This window comes from Paramisgurnus dabryanus, chromosome 8 (assembly GCF_030506205.2).
Source record: "Paramisgurnus dabryanus chromosome 8, PD_genome_1.1, whole genome shotgun sequence".
Taxonomy (NCBI): domain Eukaryota; kingdom Metazoa; phylum Chordata; class Actinopteri; order Cypriniformes; family Cobitidae; genus Paramisgurnus; species Paramisgurnus dabryanus.
The window spans coordinates 45,037,354-45,059,248 of record NC_133344.1 but is presented as its reverse complement, the minus strand read 5'-3'; the positions used below and the strand labels follow the sequence as shown (position 1 = coordinate 45,059,248).

At 38.2% G+C, this 21,895-nt stretch overlaps 1 protein-coding gene across 2 annotated transcripts in view; it reads left to right on the top strand.

Annotated features, from left to right (window-relative positions):
* Positions 1-21,569, top strand: part of dscamb (Down syndrome cell adhesion molecule b) — a 188,912-nt gene extending 167,343 nt beyond the window's left edge. The window contains exons 25-33 of one of the 2 annotated variants that reach the window (XM_073815642.1): positions 84-272; positions 905-1,195; positions 1,369-1,545; positions 4,673-4,703; positions 4,795-4,910; positions 7,175-7,318; positions 7,768-7,965; positions 8,402-8,704; positions 19,279-21,569. In XM_073815642.1, coding sequence (XP_073671743.1) covers positions 84-272; positions 905-1,195; positions 1,369-1,545; positions 4,673-4,703; positions 4,795-4,910; positions 7,175-7,318; positions 7,768-7,965; positions 8,402-8,704; positions 19,279-19,652 — 1,823 coding nt within the window. In that variant the 3' untranslated portion in view covers positions 19,653-21,569. Of the gene's footprint in view, positions 1-83; positions 273-904; positions 1,196-1,368; positions 1,546-4,672; positions 4,704-4,794; positions 4,911-7,174; positions 7,325-7,767; positions 7,966-8,401; positions 8,705-19,278 lie in introns of both variants that reach the window. The other variant, XM_065281876.2, reaches the window with a different exon arrangement.
* The last annotated feature ends 326 nt before the right edge of the window (positions 21,570-21,895 follow it).

Below are 21,895 nucleotides of genomic sequence, written 5' to 3'. Positions count from 1 at the left end.
AATTAAAATGTAGTGCTTGTCTGTTACCATATTAGATTGTTCAAACTCAAATATTTCAAAGCTGTGTGGTGTCCTGTGTTAAGGTTACATTCTGCAGTACTCTGAGGATAACAGTGAAGAATGGGGCAGTTATTCCATCAGCCCAAGTGAGCGATCTTACCGTCTGGAGAATCTGAAGTGTGGTACATGGTACAAATTTACCCTGACAGCTCAGAATGCCGTTGGTCCTGGACGCATCAGTGAAATCATTGAGGCTAAAACCCATGGCAAAGGTAGAATTAATAAATTACCAATTGTCTCTTTTCTATTCTTTTCATAATGTATTAATTATGCTACTGTACACACTGATGGGGTTGTTGTGAATGGCTGCTAGTTAGTTACTGGTTCCATCTCTTTACCATGAAATAAACTAGTGAAGTTTATTTGCAGTGTAAATTTCATTTATAACAAAGCTGGTGTGGGACACAGATGGGTTTGGCCCTTTAAAGTAACCAATTGACTTAACATTTACTGTACATGCATTTAACATCATTTGGATCAAACCCACAATCTTTTGCATCACACATGCAGTTCTCTACCACTGAGCTACAGGATCTATAGTTTGTCACATTTTTGTAAAAACCTATATTTACTACTTGCTGTCATTGGCAGGTGGCAAGAGCTATTAGGCAGAGACACATTCTCAAATCCAGAGTGCATAATATGGAAAAAGTAGTACAGTATACATCCCTGAGCAGGAGACGATGTCACCAATGTTTTTGGCCCATAAATTATGTGTAGTCCAGTTTGTTTTGTTTATAGTACTATATTAGGTTTCATACTTGTAAATCAATGATCAGAGCCTGATGTTTTTTTATATATGCTTAAAGTAATTTTCTTATCTCTCATTTTATTACATGATCAGAGCCACAGTTTGCCAAAGACCATGAGCTTTTCTCAAGTATTAACTCTTCTCGTGTGGAGCTCAACCTGATTGGCTGGAACAACGGCGGCTGTCCAATTGACTCCTTCACGTTCGAGTATCGACCAGTGGACACTACGAAATGGACCATGGTAAAACGTGATTCCCTCACCAAGAACTATGTCCTGTACGACCTGCAGGAGGCAACCTGGTATGAGCTCCAAATGAGAGTGGGCAACAGCGCAGGAACAGCGGAGAAAAGAGTGCTGTTTGCTACTCTTAACTTGGACGGCAGTGAGTCATTACTCTTGTATCACCACCTACCATCAAATTTAATTTTAAAAGACAGACTTACTAGACATTTCCAATTTTGTCACAATAATTTAGGAACAAACTGTGAGTTGATATTAAATTGTAGTAACCAAACTTCCCAAATGTTCCTCTATTACTCATTATTTTATCTCCAGCCACGATTGCACCATTGCCAACGACAGTGGACCCCAGTCAGGAAACCAGGCATGGTACGGAGGGACTCAAGATGATGGTGACAATCATCTGCATTCTAGTGGCTATTTCCATGGTCTTCATCGTTCTTCTGGTGCTAAGGAGGAGAAGGAGAGAGCAGAGACTCAAGAGATTGCGAGGTGCATGTTATTATCACAACATAATGTATAGACATAATGTCCAGTGAGGCAAAAAAAATTTTAGAATAGCTAACATTTTCTCTTACACCAGTGCTTGCAACCTCTTAAAGCTGAGGATCATTGACCTCAATCTTTGATGAAAGGCAATATCTACTTATTGAAAGGCTGAGAGAAAAAGAGAGTCGAGATTGCATTTACAACTTGAGGCCTTTGATTTAGGCTAATTGTATTTTAATTACAGTCCATAATATTATTTGGTCCAACTTTTAAATAAATGCACAAAAAAAAAACTTGTTCCTTGCAAGTGAGCAGTCCATAATAAAAGATTTTAAACTTTTATGCTTATCTAAAAGTTGCAGCCATATCACCCTGTAGCCCAAGACATCTTGCCCACTAAAGCTAAGTAGGGTTGAGCTTGGTCAGTACTTGGATAGGAGACCTCCTGGGAAACAGGTTGCTGCTGGTAGAGGTGTTAGTGAGACCAGCAGGGGGTGCTCACCCTATGGTTTGAGTGGGTCCTAACACCCCAGTAGAGTGATGTGGACACTACAGTATACTGTCAAAAAAGCACCGTCCTTCGAAAGAGACATTAAACCTCTCTGTGGTCATTTGAAATCATGGGATGTCCAAACTTGCCCATTGGCCTAACAATTATCCCCTCATACTAATTGGCTATATCTAGGGATGGGTACCGAAACCCGGTATTAAACTGGCCCCGGGGCTAAATTATGAAAGACCGTAGTATCAGTAAGATCTGACGCTATTGGTTCTGCTTTCGGTCCTGGAGAAAAAAATAAAAATAAATGTACTATGTATTCTTGCTTAATAATGTTTTCGTGCACATTTTATCTCACCAAACATTTCTAATTTTCGATTAAGACGTTTGTCTGTGAGATCTGCGAGATCTCTCATGCGCGCCGCGGAGGCTGGCTGTCTGTCAAACACAACCACAACAACGAGAGCGGCGCACGCACACGCATAACAGCACGAAAACTACCGCTTAATACAAAGAGTGACGATGGCGGATAGAGCAAAACATTCAAAAGTGTGGTTATACTTCACTAGAGTTGATGCAGACAACGCTCGTTGTCATACAGGTAAGTGCAACAAGATGTTTGCATGTAAGGGTGGAAACACAAGCAATCTGTCAAAGCATCTTTCAAAAGTGTATTACGTGCAGAAAGAAGCTGTGTCCCAATTCAAGGGCTGCGACCTTCTAAGCATACAACCTTAAAAGGGGAGCACTCTGTCTTTCAAGGTGGCAGCCTCAGAAGTCAGCGAAGAGAACTGAAATGAGACAGTCTAACCCTCGGAGGACCTATAATTTGCGTCACCTGTTGCACGCGCCCACCACGCCTGTCAGCAGGACACAGCGGAGACGTTTCTGACTTATTTAAATAAATATGGAATCAGAAAAATATTCATTTATTTTAGAAAATATGACACGTTGATGTAGATTAAACTATTCAACAGTATATAAAATTAATCAACCTTAGAAATACGCAACATAAACAGAATAATATTAACACAAGTCACAGCCTCAAGTCGCGCTGCTGTGACGCAATCGGTCATAAAATACGTCCTTAGAAGGTCGCAGCCTGCAAAATTCAACCATCATCTCTGGTGGTTGCCGCATCAACGTCAGGCATGCATGCTAAAATCATGTTGAATCAACATTGTTCACGTCATTTAAAATAAATGTACAATCTCCCTAATTGGTTTGCTTACCTTACGTTGAAATTCTGTTGATTTCTTTTGGGAGAAATGCTGAACGTTATGCATTCAACATATTTTCTACTTCTTTTTAAAATCCCAAATAAAGAAAAATCAGCATGTAAACATCTATTTAGCCTAAATATCCTATTTAGAGTATTTTTTCTGCAGCTTTCACGCTGGTGCATTAATAAATATATGTATAATATTTAGAAATGATATCCAGAAATTAATTTGTAATAATGAAATGCAGACACATAATTAACTTAATCATGTGAACATAGGTGTGTGATCAAATGTTAACATTGGCCAAAGTACCGATAAGAATACCGTTAAAGCACCGGACCGTTAAGCAGTACCGGTAAGAGTAGTAATACCGTTAAAACCTTAACGATACCCATCCCTAGCTATATCACTGTCTCCTCTCTACTAATAAGCTGGTGTGTGGTTGGCGTTCTGGTGCAATATGGCTGCTGTCGCATCATCCAGGTGAATGCTGCACATTTGTGGTGGTTGAGAAAATTCCCCCATTCATATTTAAATCGCGTTGAGTGCTGCAGAAAAGCGCTATATAAATGTAAAGAATTATCTTCTCAAGCTTCTAAAGTTACTACATTTAACACTTTATAAATTAGATTTACATATTTGCTTTCAGAGTGCAAGCAGTAATGTTACAAAGTGTCAGATTCCCACACTGTAAAAAATACTTTGCTGCCTTAAAATTTTTTGTTAAATCAACTCAGATTTACAAGTCATGTCAACAGAGATGAGCTGTCACAACTTATAAAATATAGTTTAGAAAAGTCAACTTAATTTTATAAGTTATAACAACTCACCTGTAGTTATAACAACTCATCTCTAGTCAAGATAAATAATAGTAAGTTGAAATGACTTTAAGGCAGCAAAGTATTTTTTACAGTACAGTGGGGTGTTCATTCACAAAACAGTTACTCAAACTGCAATGTTTTCAAGCATGTGGTGGGTTTATTTTAATATTACAGACCCTCACATTGTCACAGAACAACAATAATACTTTTTTTTAAATGCAGTGTAATGTCAACGTAAAGCGCTGTCATCCAATGTGTGGAGCCATGACTATGTGTGGAGCCTCTGAATATTTAATACATCGCAGTAAACAAGTATATCCTTCTGCAAATACAATTTTTTTTATTTACAGTGATATAAATATAAAATAAATGTTCAATAAATTGAATAATAACTAAAGACAGACTTTTGCAATGAGCAGCAAAGTGCCACTTTCAGGTGACATTCATGAATAAATGTGAATAAGATTTAGTGAACTGATGTTCTTTAATTCAACTCTGATTTCTCTGAGATGCTGGTGATATACAGAAGTTTCTTTCAAGCAATATTTTCCATCCATGTCTTTCCTGTTTCTCTCACTGTTAAACAGATGCGAAGAGCTTGGCAGAGATGCTAATGAGGTAAATATCTAATATAATATTGCCGTAAATGTCAGTATGCATTGCAATGAATGTAATTCCTTTTGTATTGTTTGTGTGTGTGTGTCTCCAGTAAAAACGCCCGTACGCCGGACACAGTGAACAAACAGCAGCAGACTCTGAGGATGCACATCGATATCCCACGAGCTCAGCTACTCATCGAGGAAAGGGACACTATGGAGACAATCGGTAAGCTCCTTATCATACCTCAACACTCTCATTTTTCCCTGGGCTCTCCTGTATTTCACACCTACCCCCCCCCCCTCCCATTTTGTTATGGAGGCACAGAGCATAGACATTAAAGAAATAACTAGGCAGCGCATTGGCTGCTGGATCATGGGTCAACAGTGCCACCATATTAGTGGTGGCAACTTCCACATTAATTTTTATAGCAACTCAGGCCCGGTGTCAAGGGGGAGGCTTTGGGAGGGCTTAGCCCCATCCAGCTAAGCTACAGGCTTCAGCTCCATGCCATCTTTAAGTCTGCTTTTTAGCACCTTTTCAAGTTCATACAGAATACTCTGGTCAAGGCGAAGAGGACACATCAAATGGGAATATGCTAACTGATAGATGACTTCTGCATCTATGTAGTTCAATATTATAAAATCATTTATATACTGTGATGTGGGAGCAATACAAGATGTTTTCCTATCTATACTTATCTCCAGTTCTTAACAATCATTGAGAACATCCTTTAAAACCATATCATGTTTGGTCATATTATGTTCATTCAATGGAAACATTTGTGGATGTGGTGTTAGAAGAAAATGTAGTCATGCACAGAATATATTAAAGGCAGTAAGTACACAAAAGTAAATTCACACAGGTGTTATACACTTATTTTAAATACAGTGGAATATTGCATCAAGGTTAGTATAAAAATCTAACCAAATTATAAAAAAAAAAAACAAAAAAAAAAAAAACATTTAAATCAGCTCCCAATACAAAAGCCCCCTAATATTAAAAACCTAGAATCGCCCCTGCACAGCCAAGCCTGGCGAGAGAGAGCATGGACAAATTCCAAACTACGTTTTTGCGCTTCGGGAAGGGGACATCGCTTTAAGTTTACAACACTTTTTACAGAGCCCCTCTCTCAGAGAATCATTTGAAGAGCTCAGTCTGACATGTATTGTTGTAAATTAGCTTTTTCCTCAGACTCTTAAAGGAGCATTTCACCCATAGAAACATTAATCTTTATTGAAAGTGTGTTATATTTGTAGGTGAAATGTAACATACATTTAGAATTTGGTGCCTATTTGACCGAGAAAAGGGGTGTTTGCAGTCTCACTCCCTCAACAAAGATATTGGACTTCCTTCTTTCAATGATGCAAAATGATGATTTTTACATCATTGAAATAAAGGAAGTGCAACACTGAAATCTGTATTTCTCCTGTCTCAGCGGCAACTGAGAAAATTATGCATGACCATTCAAAAACATGTCTGGGGTTCTAACTATACAAAGCTTAATGCAAATGAGTGAAGTGTCCCTTTAATGGACTCGACCAACAAACCAGTATTCTTGAATGGCCTGAGACCGGGATAAAGCGGATTTTAAGCAAAAGTTTTTGATGAACACACAATACGTGCATTCGGTCAATATCTCAAAATCTTAGGTGGCGTTTACCAACTTTTGCATCTGACCCCACTAGCTTATTATACTTAAAGGGGGAACTTACGATTCTAGACCAGCCTTCTTAAATGTCCAGTGTGTAGATTTTTTGTGACATCTAGTGGTAAGATTGTGAATTGTAAACAATGGCTTAGTCCACAGCTCACGACTCCATTTTGAAACGCATAGTGAAACTTTGATAGCTGCCATAGGACAAACATATCAGCGCCTGAGACAATTTAGTGACAAAATGCGCTGTATAAAACAATTGATCAGTTTAAGGCTACTATAGAAACATGGTGGTGCAAAATGGCAACTTCTAAGTAAGGGGACCCGTGGTGTATGTAGATAAAAATGGCTCATTCTAAGGTAATGAAAACAATACAGTTCTTTTGTGAGGTCTTTATACACAACTGATAATGTAGATTATATTGCATTTCTGTCATGAGATTGTTTTTCTTTTATATGTTACACAATGCACCTTTAAAGGGATAATTCACCCAAAAAATACAATTCTGTCATCATTTACTCACTCTTACAGTACTGTATGTTGTTACAAACCTGTATATTTCTTTTATCTGATGAACACAAAGGAACCGTTCATGAGCCCCATTCACTTCCATAGTTGGTTTGGTTACAAACATTCCTCAAAATAGCTTCCTTTGTGTACATTAGAAAAGTTACATTTATACAGGTTTGTAACAACATGAGAGTGAGAAAATTATGACAGAATTTTCATTTTTGGACAAACTATCCCTTTAAGCATTGTTATTAAGTAGATAAAAGTCTTTTTTAATATCTACAGTCTTTGGTTTTAACCAGTCACCTCTGGGGTTTTTTTCAGATGACCGCTCCACAGTGTTGTTGACCGACAATGACTTTGGAGAAACTTCAAAGCAGAAGTCATCAACTGTCACCCACACAGTGCACTACCAGTCTCTATCCCAAGCCACCGGACCACTAGTAGATGTGTCTGACGCTAGACCTGGTACAAGTAAGAGCTGAACTTATCTAGATTAGAAGTAAATTTGGAAAGTAAGTATGTGAATTGGGAACATCTTCTTGTTGTAAGCATTGTTTTAGGTATATCTGGCAGGTTATATTATAGGTGGCTGTACAAAACATTTAGGGCTGTCCGAGCTGTGGCCTTTATCATTAAATCATTCTGCTCTTGTTGGAGATCCAACTTGTGATGTGTCATGTAACCCAGCAAGCAATTTTGTGTTTTAAAGAATGCTAATAGACATCCAAACACAGCCGGGACGTCTAGGCTAAAACAAGGCAGAATTTGGGCTGTCTGTGAAAATTTAAAAGACACCCAAAAAATAAAATAAATTAAAAATAAATAAATCAAGGCTATTGCTTGCTGTAAATAACTTTTCTGCATCGTTCTGGTAACAGTCATTTTTTATTAGCTGTTTATATCTCTTTCCTTAGACCCCACTGCCCGCCGTACGGCTAAAGCAGGTCCAGCCACACGCAGCCGCTATGCCAGCCAGTGGACTTTGAACCGTCCACATCCTCCTGTTTCATCACATACTCTCACTACTGACTGGAGGCTACCAACACCCCGCGCTACAGGCTCTGTGGACAAAGAGAGCGACAGCTACAGCGTCAGCCCCTCTCAGGACACGGGTAACTGCCAACATGTTATATATGTAACAGAGGGTCATATCATGAAAGAGCAGGTTGTGTTTGTTTCCTGTAATTTACTACTGCATAAAGCAATTTTAGAAACTTAACTTTTATCCCTAGTGCAGAACTAAGTCCATTTAAAAATATGCAACTTGTTAAAATTATAATATGAATGCCCTCCTTTAAGGTCAACAGACAGGATGACCTTATAATGACCTGGATGCACCATGACTGCTTCCATGGTGCTTCCAGGTCATTGAAAGGTCATCCTGTCTGTTTCATTATTATTATTATTAGTTATTACTGAATAATCTTTCTGCTGTGGTTTTATTTATTTAGGGCAAAATGAGTAGTGTTGACAATTTCTTCTCATTTTAACCAACACACATCTATAGAGAAAAGCAATGGAATTTAAAATGTATGAATGTTCTCACAGACCGTGCTCGCAGCAGTATGGTGTCTACAGAAAGCGCTTCTTCAACATACGAAGAGTTAGCCCGAGCCTATGAACACGCCAAGATGGAGGAGCAGCTGCGACACGCTAAGTTTACGATCACAGAGTGCTTCATCTCAGACACGTCATCCGAACAGATGACAGCCGGCACCAATGACTACACAGACAGCCTGACGTCCAGCACACCATCAGAGTCAGGCATCTGCAGATTCACTGCTTCCCCACCAAAACCACAGGACGCCAGCCGGGTCATGAATATGGCCGTGCCTAAAGCACACAGACCCGGTAAGACTAACACCAATGGGAAGAGGTTATTGATGCATAGCTTACATGTACTCAAAAAACAAACGTAGAATCTGTTTTATAAACCTTGTTGTTTGAAATGGAAACCGAGCACTTTATAAAGCAGCTAAAGTAAGCACATTGTTTAAAGGCGTTTTATTTTTTAGGGGCTGTGTTCAGTAGAAATGCATATTTCTAAGTAAATAATAAGGGGAAAACCTTGGCTAATTTATTTGTAAATCAATGTTACATGGGATTTTTATTAAGAGTATTAATACTTGAATTTTTTTAAATCTTAAAAATTTGTATTTTTTTATGTTATGGAAAATGGACGCAGTTTGATACTGTAATAGGACTGAAAGTTACAGGATTTAGCAAATACATAAATATAGCTGCATGAAATATGTGCTTATAACTAGCTAAAATGATTCACACTTCTAACTCACAGCCTTGAAGAAGTCTGTGTTTTTATATTTAGAGCTATTTGCTACTGACTATTTAAACCATGATTCAGACATGTGTTTTGAACAGTGTAGAGTAGCTTTTGTTGTTTGTCAGTTCTGCAGTACCATTACAAATGCATACATGGTTTGTTTTAGTATCCTTACCTAATCAATCTGTTACGTTCTGCTCAAGCCGTGCTGGCAAGTTGATTGATCTGCTTGGTCACCTGCATTTTCTGAATCAGATTTGGCTCTTATTGATAAGGTAGTAAAGACAATATTATCTCCGGTTGGGAGTTGATCTTCCATATATGGTAAGGAGCGTCACATTTCCTGAACACACTTGAGGTATACGGCCAATTACAACACACTGGATAGCTGGCCTATCTGAGCACACCAGGCTTTTCAGAACAATTGGCTTTGTAGGAATCTACGTGTTTCAGAAAGGCGGGGCATAGAGGAGCAACAATAATGTACATTTTGTGTTTTTAACCATAAACTACGTGAACACATTGCATTACACCAAATACACAAAATAACATTATTTTGTCAGTGTAATAGGGGCTCTTTAAATGTCTATAAGATTGTAGTTGAACAGTTACATTTACATTAGTATTAAGAAAGAGGCCAATCTGTAATAACCCAGAAACATCCCCAAAAACCAGAAGAGAAATTAGTTTGGTTGACCCCTTTGACCACAATAAACACGAACTAGGCATATAATCTGATAGGAGCTTGCTTATACACTGTACTGAGAAAATCACCTAATGCCTTATTTATTTAATGATTTTCAAACTTTTTATTTTATTCAAAATGTAACAGGCAGCCAGTGCAGTGACATCAATATTGGGCAGACATGATTCTTTGCACTAGAAAGTACTTCTGAAAAGAACTGTTTACATCATGATGGAAAATGTTATATTTTTGCAATCATTTTTTTTTTACTTTAGACCAACAGGGAGTGCCTTATTGATGGCTGTAGGTTGGAAATCTGATGTGCAGACACATTGCTGTGTTTGTTTAGCATCAATAGGTCTAAAATTGCCACTGTCTGGGTCTCCAAGGGCTGATTTTAGGCCCAGACTGATCTTGGGTTACAGGTTTAGGGTTACTGTCTCATTGTGAATGTGTCTGGGCACTGTGTGCACTTACAAAAGCCTCAATTAGAGCACAGCCACTGTTTTATAATGCCAGTGCAGCGGGCATCCCACGTTGCATTGACATCGACTTTATGGTCACAAGAAAGGCCGCTGAATGTGAAATGAACTCTAAACACATCCCTTATTGGAACAAGTCACATGTAATACAGTACCCCTCATTTACAGAATGTCCTATGACAGTAGTATGCCCCGAATTACTGTCATGATATCCCAGCATTCACTTATTTAATGAGCCAAATACTGTACCTCAAGTAACTTGTCAAATGAAATTTCAATTAGAGAAGATATTAGATTTAAGAGTTGAGGTCTTTCCTTTTACGCTGGGGTAACCCCTGCTAAAGATCACCACATTATTATGTTCAAGTCTTGAATCTAACGTGCCGCTGTTTTTGTTGTGTAGTGGCAGATTGTGTTCAAGAAAGCCACAGATAGGCAAGGCACGTTTATTTGTATAGCACATTTCATACACAGAGGTCATTCAAAGTGCTTTACATATAAATGAGAAAACAATATATAAAAAAGAAAATGTAAAAATAAGAGATACACGATAAAATCACAATAAAAACAAAGATACATGAGAATTTAAAATAACAATTAAAGAAAATAAATGTGATTTTAATAAAAACAGTTAAAAAGAATAAAACAGGAGTAAAAGTGACTTGAGTTAAAGATAGTTCACTTCAAAATTAAAAACTCTGTCACCATCCACCCATCCCCACGCCGCTCCAAACCCGCACGCATCCCCCTTCTCCGACGAACACAGAAGAAGATACCCCGAGAAATGACGGCAAACACACAGCAGCAAGCGACCATAGACCTCCATAGTAGGGAAAAAAATATTTTGTAAGTATTTGGATAAATGACTAAGAAGATATTTTGTTAAATGATGGTAAGAAGTTCCATCATATTTTTTTTATTCCTACCATGCAAGTCCACGGCCACCTACCGCTGCGCGCCCACCACCACCTCCCAAAATATCCTCCCCCGTGCCCACCAGAAAAAAAACCCCACACAGGCCCAGAACAACACGAGGATGAGAACACGATGACAGAACTACCATTCCAAAGTGAACCCCCTTTCAAAGTGCAGTCAGTGTGAAGCAGCACAGTGCTCATTCAGTAAATGCAGAGTTAAACAGATGTGTTTTTAATTTAGATTTAAAAGTGTTTACTGTTGAAGCACATCTGATCTCTTCTGGAAGCTGATTCCAGCTAGAGGTGGCATAATAACTAAATGCTGACGCACCTTGTTTTGAGTGAACCCTTGGTATTTCTAACTGACCGGATCCTAATGATCTGAGTAATATGTTAGGTTTATATTCAGTTAGCATATCTGTCATGTATTTGGGTCCTAAGCCATGAAGTGATTTATAAACGAGTAACAATACTTTAAAATCTATTCTAAATGTGACAGGAAGCCAGTGTAAGGACCTGAGGACTGGAGTGATGTGCTCAGATTTCTTGGTTCTGGTCAGAATTATGGCAGCAGTGTTTTGTATGAGCTGCAGCTGTCTAATGGTCTTTTTGGGGATCCCAGTAAGGAGTCCATTGCAGTAATCCACCCTGCTTGTGATGAAAGCATGAACAAGTTTCTCTTAGTCCTGTCTTGAGACAAATACTCTAATTCTGGCAATATTTCTGAGATGGTAGTAAGCTGATTTGCTTATCGCTTTCACGTGACTACTGAAATTAAGGTCAGACTCTAAAATTACACCAAGATTTCTGACTTTATTTTGTGTCTTTAGACCCCTAGAGTCAAGGTAAGTATTAACCTTGATAGTTTCATTTGTTATTTATTTCCAAATACAATGACTTCAGTTTTGTCTTTGTTTAACTGGAGGAAGTTTTGACGCATCCAACAGTTAATTTCATCAATGCATTTACATAGAGAGTCAATGGGGCTGAAGTCATTGGGTGACAGGGCTAAGTATGTCTGGGTGTCATCTGCATAGCTGTGGTAAGCAATTTGGTTCTTTTTCATTATTTGACCAAGTGGGAGCATATACAAATTAAACAGAAGCGGTGCAAGAATTGAACCCTGTGGGAGTTCAATTATATGGTGTGATCTACTATGTCAAAGGCAGCACTAAGATCTAGTAGCACCAGCACTGATATTTTACCTGAATCAGAGTTCAAGCGAATATCATTTATTATCTTTATGAGCACTGTCTCTGTGCTGTGATGCTGACGGAAACCAGATTGAAAATTGTCTAGATAGCCATTTGAGTTTAAGAATTTGTTCAGCTGATTGAAAAAAACCTTTTCAATGATCTTGCTTATAAATGGAAGATTTGAGATTGGTCTGTAGTTGCTAAGTATGGTTTTGTCTAGGTTACTCTTTTTTAGGAGAGGGTTAACAACTGCTGTTTTTAATGACTCTGGAAAAGTGCCTGTGATCAGAGAGGTGTTTACTATTTTTAAGAGGTCAGTTTCTAAGCAGTTAAGTACCCTTTTGAGAAAAGATGTGGGGAGCGTGTCAAGGCTGCAAGTTGATGCTTTAAGATGTTGTACTGTTTCTTCCAAGGTTTTTATATAAATTATGTCAAATTCTGAGAGAATGACTAATTTCTGAGGTTGTTGCAATGATATCTGACTGACCACAGTACAATTTGAGGCCGTATTGATCGCCATTCTGATATTACTGATCTTCTCAGAGAAAAAGGTTGCAAACGCATTGCATTTGTTGTCTGAGAGCATTTCACTAGGAACTTGATTTGGAGGGTTTGTTAGTCTCTCTACAGTAGCAAAGAGTGTTGTTTATGTTGTTGTTTATAATGTTTGAAAAGAAGGTCTGTCTAGCTGTGCCTAGTTCTACATTGAAAGCACGAAGACTGTCCTTATAGATGCTGTACTGTACTTCAAGTTTTGTTTTCTGCCACATACGTTCAGCTTTTCTGCATGCTCTTTTCATGCGCTGTACTGCTGTTGTGTTTCTCCAGGGTGCTTTACGTCTGCCAGTGATCACCCTGACCTTTACTGGAGCTATACCATCAATGGCATCTTTAACTTTTATGTTAAAGTTTTCAAGGAGAACATCAACAGAGTCTGCCGATATGTTTGGCAACATTGATATAGCATTCATAAATGCCTCACTGGTGTTCTCATTTATGAACCTTTTTTTGACATATACAGATCTAGCATCAGTGGCAGGACAGATCAATAAATTAAAGTAAACACAGAAATGGTCAGATAGCGCTTCATCCTTGATTACAGTGGATGAAATGTTTAGACCCTTGTTAATGAGCAGATCAAGAGTGTGTCCCCGATTGTGTGTAGGACCTTGCACGTGCTGGGTCAGATCAAAAGTGTTTAAAACATTTAACAGTTCAATTGCAGTATTGTTTTCTGCATTGTCTATATGAATATTAAAATCTCCAGCAATAACAAAATAATCAAATTCAGAGGAAATTGTTGATAAAAGTTCTGTGAATTCATCAACAAATGCTGAGGTGTATTTGGGAGGTCTATAAATAATTGTAAACAGAATCCGTGGTTTACCTTTTAGAGCAATACACAAATATTCAAAAGACTGGTAATCACCAAGTAACACTTGCTTGAATTGAAAGTCATCTTTGAATAAAGCAGGTATTTCTCCACCTCTTCTAACAGCTCTACAGACACTTATAAAAGTAAAGTTGGGTGGGGCTGATTCATTGAGGACTGTAGCACTGCAGCTGTCATCTAACCAGGTTTCATTTAGAAACATAAAGTCCAGGTTGTTAGTGGTGATAAGATCATTAACTAAAAAGGATTTGTTCTTTAGTGAACGGATGTTCAGAAGCTAACTTAACAGTAACTGGTTTTGGCACTGTATCAATCTCAGAATGATGTATAATAGGCAGTAGATTAGATAGAATTGCTGTGCGGCTGGAGAAGGCCTTCGTCTTTCTATCACATGTCAGGACAGAGATAGGGAAAGCTAAAGGGACATCGGGCGCCCGCTTGTTCTTAAAATATTTATAATTGCTACTGCTGACGTAGCGGGAACCCAACACACATCAGTTACCAGTGCTGTTTGCAGATGAGGGCTGGTGTGATCCCTGACGTTGAGGCAGAGGTTGGAGTGCTCTCTCAGATGGAGGGGGGGATTTGGTGACTCGCAGCAATAGAGTGGGAGAGCTTTGTTCCAGCAAATACCAGTTTCTCCATTTTCTCTGAAAATCAGAGAAGTGGTGATGTTAGAAAGAGAAAGAGAGAGTGTGACGACATCAGCTGTAATTCTGGTGTTCCTGAAGGCTGGGAGGGAGTGTTATCATTCCTTCTCTCGTCATTATCAACAGAAACGTCCTTGGGTGTTTGCAGTGCTTTAAGTGGCCCAAAAGAGGTGCCGGTACTCTCTCTCTCTCTCTCTCTCTCTCTCTCTCTCTCTCTCTCTCTCTCTCTCTCTCTCTCTCTCTCTCTCTATATATATATATATATATATATATATATATATATATATATATATATATATATAGTTTTATATTCAGCAGTCAACAGACGACCTTGTAAAAAATAATAAATCCTTTTATAAGTTTGTGGATTTGCTTGAGCTAGAAATAGCCACTGAACATAAATAAAATGTGCAAAAGGATTTTGAAAAAAATACCATTAGAAAGAGCTACTGTAGAGCTTTTGAACATAAATAAAATGTGCAAAAGGTAGATATGTGATTAACATTTTCAGCATGGTTAAATGCTAAAACTAGTTGTTCAGATAGAAAGAGCTTAATTTTTTTTAAAAATGACACCAAGACCATGTCTATGGGTTCAAGAATAACAAAATACTGGCCATTTGAAACTCGAAAGTCATTTATTTTGTCCCATTGTTTTCCATTTTGCGTGTGGTAAAACTACTGTGTACGTCGTTCAAATTCATTGAAATTTCGTTCACTTGTAGTTTAGCAATTAAACTAAATGTATATTACAATTTCAAGAATGTTTTCTGCACATCGCCTGAGGAAATCCGAAGTTGCGTCGAGGGGAACCAAACTGACAGCCGCGACAGCGGAGATTATCACGTACCTACAAGGCTTGCGTCTGAACTGCAGCTATCATTCTGGCTTGGTGGGATGTCAGCGAGTCCTCTGATTCAGACTGTGTTCTTTTACTAGTTAGAGTCTAAAACAAGGAGGGCATATTAAGTGTTCATTGTATTTTCATTTTAACCGAGCAGCTGGTTGCGCGTTTCAAACACCTCTCCAGGGCACGTTGACACTGACTGACGGACGCATGCGCTTTTAACTTGTAAACGCAAGGGTGTATGGGTAATGTAGTCTCTGCTCTCGGTGGGATGAATTAGGAAGTGTACATTAAGGGCGCTCTGAAAAGCCGCAGCGCAGCAAAGGATTAAATTAAACCTCTGATTTTTATACAGATGTGCAAATGAGCGTTCCGGTACGCTAAAAGCACGTTCTGGGCGCACGGAGAGGTGGTGGTACGCTCAAGAGCTATTTTTAGAAGTGGCGGTACTGAGTACCGGGGCGTTCCGGCCCACTTAAAGCACTGGGTGTTTGGGTGGGCAGGGCTCAGCCTGAGCTGTGTCTGTGAACAGTAGTTGTTGTGACTGCAGAGTTTTATCCTTGTCATCTGAATGTCCATCCAGGTGCTGGTGTAAAATCCTGTGGTCATTTTCGCTATTCAGTAGTGGACTGGCACACTCAGCTGATGGATGATGCATGGAGAAAAATATATTGTCTTTAAGCAACCTAGCACCTAGTTTGTTTGGGTGGATACCATCTGTGTCAAAAAGTTGCCTTTGACTCCAGAAGATATAAAAAATTGTCAATGTAATTCAGTCCTCTCATGGTGCAGGTTTTTTGCAGCCATGAATTTAAACTTAGTAGTCGAGAAAACATATTTGTTCATCGGGCTGGGAAAAATCCACTGATGAAAGATTGAACTTTCAGTCTTGCAAGTGTTTCAAAAAGTTCATTGAAATCCCCCTTAAGGAGCTCAGACGGCTCTTTCCGAATATCATTCTTTCCCACATGTATGACAATCCGACTGACAGACTTATGTTTCATGTACGGGTAGCCTTGCTTTCAAAGTTTCTGATAATAGAGTCACCCACTATCAGCGTGCTTGGCTCGGCTGCTGTCTGAGCGAAGCGCCGGTCCCTGTATGATATTGAGTGTCTGTTAGCTCTGTAAGCTACTGGCTGATGTGATCTGTGTCCATTAACATTTGGGGATTCTTCACCCAAACTCATTAGTGCTTCAAATCTATTTTCAAGCCGTACAGGGGGTGGTAGAATACCAATATCTACATATCTGGGGTAGATGATGCTAATGCAGCAATTTGTGACACTTGTGACAGTCTAATGTCTTGAGCACTTTTGGGTCTCGCACCCTGTTTATGCCATGGTTTGTGTCCTCAATTACTTAGGTTTTCTCTGAGCTCACTATGACCTGTTTAAAAACATTAGGTTCACAGGACTCACCAGCTTTATGTTGAGAAGGACCACGATGAAGCTCCGCTGTATGTTCTGGCAGGGTCGGCAGAACATACAGTGGTCCGATTTGTAGTTTTAGTGTGAGTGCCCAATTGTTTAGTTTGAGCACTGTGCTGAACTGCTGGTAGTTGAATCAACTGATGTAAAAAGTGAAAAAGCAAAAGCGCAAAGCACAGAGCGCAAGTAAAAGCGTCCGAACAGTAGCAAAGCAGGAAGTAAAATGCAGATAAGCAGATGCTGCGCAATAATGCTGTATTTATATACCATGATGACTCACAATTTAAGTATATGCGCTACAACTGTTGAGATTTGGCTCACATTAGCTTTACAAATAAATTAACAATTGAACATAATTATAAAAAGTAACCTGCATAATTGGCTAGTGATTTGACAACATTACCTGCCACACAGTGGTGTAGTCTAGATTTTTGTAGTGAGTATACTCTGATTTTTCCCCTCTCACCCTTATGCTCACTCGTCCCAGCGCAACGCACCACCACACTCACAGATGCATACAGTATGGATCTTCATGTAACAGAGCATTCTGAAAGTGTACTAATAAACACATAAACTGAATGTGTTATCAACATGTCAGTTTATTATAAGAAAAAAAAGAGTTTAACAGCCAATGGGTTTACAGCTGGGGAAACTGGACTGATTTTTAGACTGGTTTAGTGTTAATCAACATCTAAAACTTACTCAACTGTTAATTAAAATTAAATAAACTGTTTACAATCTTCAATCCGTGGCTAACACATGCATAACTATTGATAACATTACCATGTGTAATTTAATGGTGTAAATGTTTTTAATTAATACACATTTAAAATGACCATGAATTAACTCTAATACAGCAAATTCTAATAATTAAATTTGCATAGTCATTGATATAAAAAGCTTATTTTTTGCATATAATACAAGCATTGTCTAAAAATGAAAATAGGCTTTTACTTAATTATTATTACAAGATCATCATGTAGCCTAATATTAGACACCCAAACCAAGTGAAGAAAATGATATTTAATTTGCAAGTCTGAACTGAACATCAACGCAGACATGAATTTCCTCACAGAAGTTTAAGATCATATACATCCTGAACGTAGATATATAAATGAACACGGAGAAGGGAAGTTTAACACTGTGAAGCACAAGCATGCTGAAACCATCAGGACATAAACGGGCTTATTTTATTGCACTTAAAACCTTACCTCCAGATAAAGTATTAAACTGGACTGATGATTTAAATGTTGTTTACTCACATGTGCGTTGTTAACTCTCCGGATAACTCTCGTTCACTTCTCCACTGACTGTTTGTTTACAGTGTCGCGTGAGCAGCTAGACTGTAGGTTCGACTTCATTTGGCACTAAGCAGACCTCTTGGTGATGTCAAAGTACCGCGAGAGCGATTCAAAGCAGATTTCTCCATGTGATAACTGGAATCGCTCTCGCGCTACTTTGTTGTCACTCGCTTGTGGGTTCTTGTGGCGCCACAGCAGTCTGCGCCCCAGTCACTCTACCGCCACTATAGTAGTAATTTAATTTCATACGCCGATCGGATCGCGCAGTTCGGCAGGAAGTCATCAAATATATAGCTTATGTATATCCATTTAAACCCGCTAAAGTAGCAAGTGTAGCATGAAAATGGTTAGTGCTTCACATCTAAATTATGACTAAAAGTTTGAAATGTCACAAAACCATGCTGTTACGCATCCTCACGCTATTTTTAGTGGGTATACGGAAATCCTTGACAATTGACAATTTCTAGTGGGTATACGGCGTAGTCCTGCGTATCACGTAGACTACACCACTGCTGCCACAGCTGATTTTACCAACATTTGGTAGGTTGTCGGGTGTTAATTTCAAACCCTGATCATAGGCACATGATCTGTACCTGATAAAGGCTGTACCAAAAGATGGAACAATTCTTAACTATTATACCTTTTTACAAAGTTTGGGGTAAAGTGTCTTGAACTAATAATTATGAGATTTGGAGAATCAAATTTGATTTTACATTGATTTAAATTTTTGACATGGCCTTACTCAATATTAAAGATACAAAGACAAAGAATGTTTTTTCCATGATGTAGAAGGTTTTATGTAGAAAAAAGTAAATAAAAAAGGCTTTAGGTTTTCACAGACAGGGTAACTTTTTTGCATATCTGAATAAATACAGTGCATGACCACTTTAAATATCTGTTTGTCTCACGCTTCTGCATTATTGCTGCCACGCAAATCCTTCTTGGTTGTTTTAGGACTACTTAGACATTTTTACTCAAATTCAGTAAAGCTTTAAACAGTCAACAAAGATTTACGTTGCAACCTGTCATAAGGACGCAGCCTTAGAATGTTGCTGCCTATATAGACGGTATTCAGTAAGAGCTAACTAAGAACTATTAAGACCCAAACTCAATAATGAAAGTTAAAAATAAATGTATACCTCTTGAACTGTAATACTGAACCGAAAAAGTGCAATTAAGAAAATTGAAAATCAAATTCCATGTTTGAATAGTGCTCACACTTACACAACTGGGCCTGTCTTGTAGGAGGTGAACTAGTCCATCTACCACCATACTTACGCATGGACTTCCTGCTAAATCGGGGAGCGCCCCCTTCAGGTCGAGAGGCCACAGGCCAGACTTGTATGGACCCACAGAAGAGCCGAATAGTGAAAAGGCCAGCCCTGCTGGCCCCGACACCCTCTGAGACGCCCTCGTCCGCCCTCTCTTCCTCCGGCCCCCCCAGCAGAGAGGCTGTACAGCAGTGGCAACCAGGAACTTCCTCCACACTGCCACAGCGTGAGCCGGGCGACCTGGCCCAGGCCGCCAAACTCAGCAGCTCCCAGGAATCACTGCTAGACTCCAGAGGACACCTGAAACAGAGCAACAACCCCTACGCAAAGTCGTACACACTGGTATAACACAGGACTATAGCTACGGACCACATTGCACTGTCACACAAATACACACGTGAGGACCTGCTGAGAAAGATGAGTCCTGTACATACATTTTGAATTGTTAAAGAAATTAATAGTTTTCTTTGCATCTGTATATCTTTCTTTCTATCTCACTATCTCTGAATTTTTTTTACACTTTCCTCCTCTCTTGCCCTCTTTTCTGACTGAGTTGGATTTTTTATGTAATCATTTCTTTATTTTCAATATCACTATTACGAAGATTGCCAAAATTATTTATTTAAATTGACAGAGGAACTACTTTTGAATTTAAATCAAGGATAATTCTATAGTCATTATTATTATATAAAAATAGAAAAAAATTATGAAAAAATGGTATTAAAAAGCGGGTGTGGTCAGCTCTACTGGAGGATGTCACATTCTTTATCCATGACTCTTTTGTTGATGAGGTGCAGTCGGCGATTTTCGCCGAGGACATTGAGGAACGCATTAAGTCCAGCTGAGGAGTCACACGTCCACATTTTCAAGTCGTCTCAGAATGTTGTGCTTTCTAAGGACTGCATGGGCACCTGAAAATAGAAAATAAATCCCAAAAGAGACACTAAAGGATTATATAATGTTATAATATATATTATGACAGCTTATGTTATAATATATATCTATATATGAAGAGATCACTTTTTTTGTGGATAATACAGGGAAAAAGATTTGGTAAATAAAGTCCTTAGTTATGTTGGCACACATCTGGTTTGATTAGAAAATTGAAACTGTTGGTTTCTCTTGTCTTTTTTCCACATTTGGAGCCTTTTGTGACTGCGTATCTTGTGGTTTCATCTGTTGAGCTGCTGAGCATGTCCAAAACAAAGAGAAGATAATGAGAGAAATTTTCTCCAAATAGAATGAACGGTACCTGGTATCTGTTTGTAGATGGTGTGGCCTGGTTTGTTTTCGACCCATGACAAAGAGAAGATATTTTAATTGAGCAATATGACACTGGGTTTACTAATAATTTCGTAATTTTTGGACATCTTTAAGTACTAACAGATATGAATGTATTCATAATGAAAAATAAAACCCGAAGATGATTGACAATAAAGAGACAAACTAATGAAGAAGTCTCTAAACTATAATTGAAACACCTGTGTTAACTGTAAAAATTAAAACATTTACATTTACATTGCACATGCAAAGGTACAAGGGTTTTATACACTATGCAACAGTTTCAGCTATTTATGTCCTTAGTTGTCTAGCCTACTATCCGAATGCCAGGATATAGAAGCTTGCTTAAAACACGATAACCATTGCATTAATAAATATCATTCCCTTCACTGTAAAGTGAATAATAACAATATAATATATAGTTTAAATTAAATAGGTAGATGTTGTTGTTTTTTAAACACAACAGGCTTTAAAATAAGAAATTACTGTATTAGAGTAATGGGAATCACCACATACTGTAAGTTAGTAAAATGTGCATTACACTGTAAAGAAATTCAGAATTCTTGTCAAATCAACATATATGTTTATGTTACATTTACTCATAAAAACAAGGTGAAATTGTTAGACTTTATTTATTAAGTCAAAACTCAAAATACTATGTTGACTTAGTTGTTTTAACCTAATTCAGCATTATTTTTACAGTGTATGGTAACGAGAATGCACTTGAAGATGCTCCATTGGAAAAAATATATATATTTTGGACCCAAAACAGCTTTATTAACTTTTGTTTCATTTTGATTTTGGGGGAAGCATGACCTGGACTGTTTCACTAAAGTTTTCCCAAAACTGCTAACAAAAAACAGCCACCTGCTATAAGGTTGTATAACGGTCAGCCTTAATGGCTGAGTTACACAGTACATGAAGGATATGGTAAAAATCAATCAATCTATTTGGTTACACTTTATTTTGATAGTCCACTTTAGACATTCTAATAACTATAAATAACTTTGCAACTACATGTCAACTAACTTTCAATAATTTGCAATTACACGTCAAATAACTGTCATTAGTGTATTAGTAGATTGTAAAGGTTGGGGTTAGGGAAGAGGTTTTGGTTAGTGGAATAAGTTGACATGCACCTGCAAAGATACTTATAGACAGTTGAATGTCTATTGAGATATCATCACAATAAAGTGTTAGTAGATATTAAGCAGACAGTCTACTAATTCTCTGAAGATTGGTAGTTGGTAAGTAGTTGCAAAGTTACTTATAATTAGTAAAATGTCTAAAGTGGACTATCGAAATAAAGT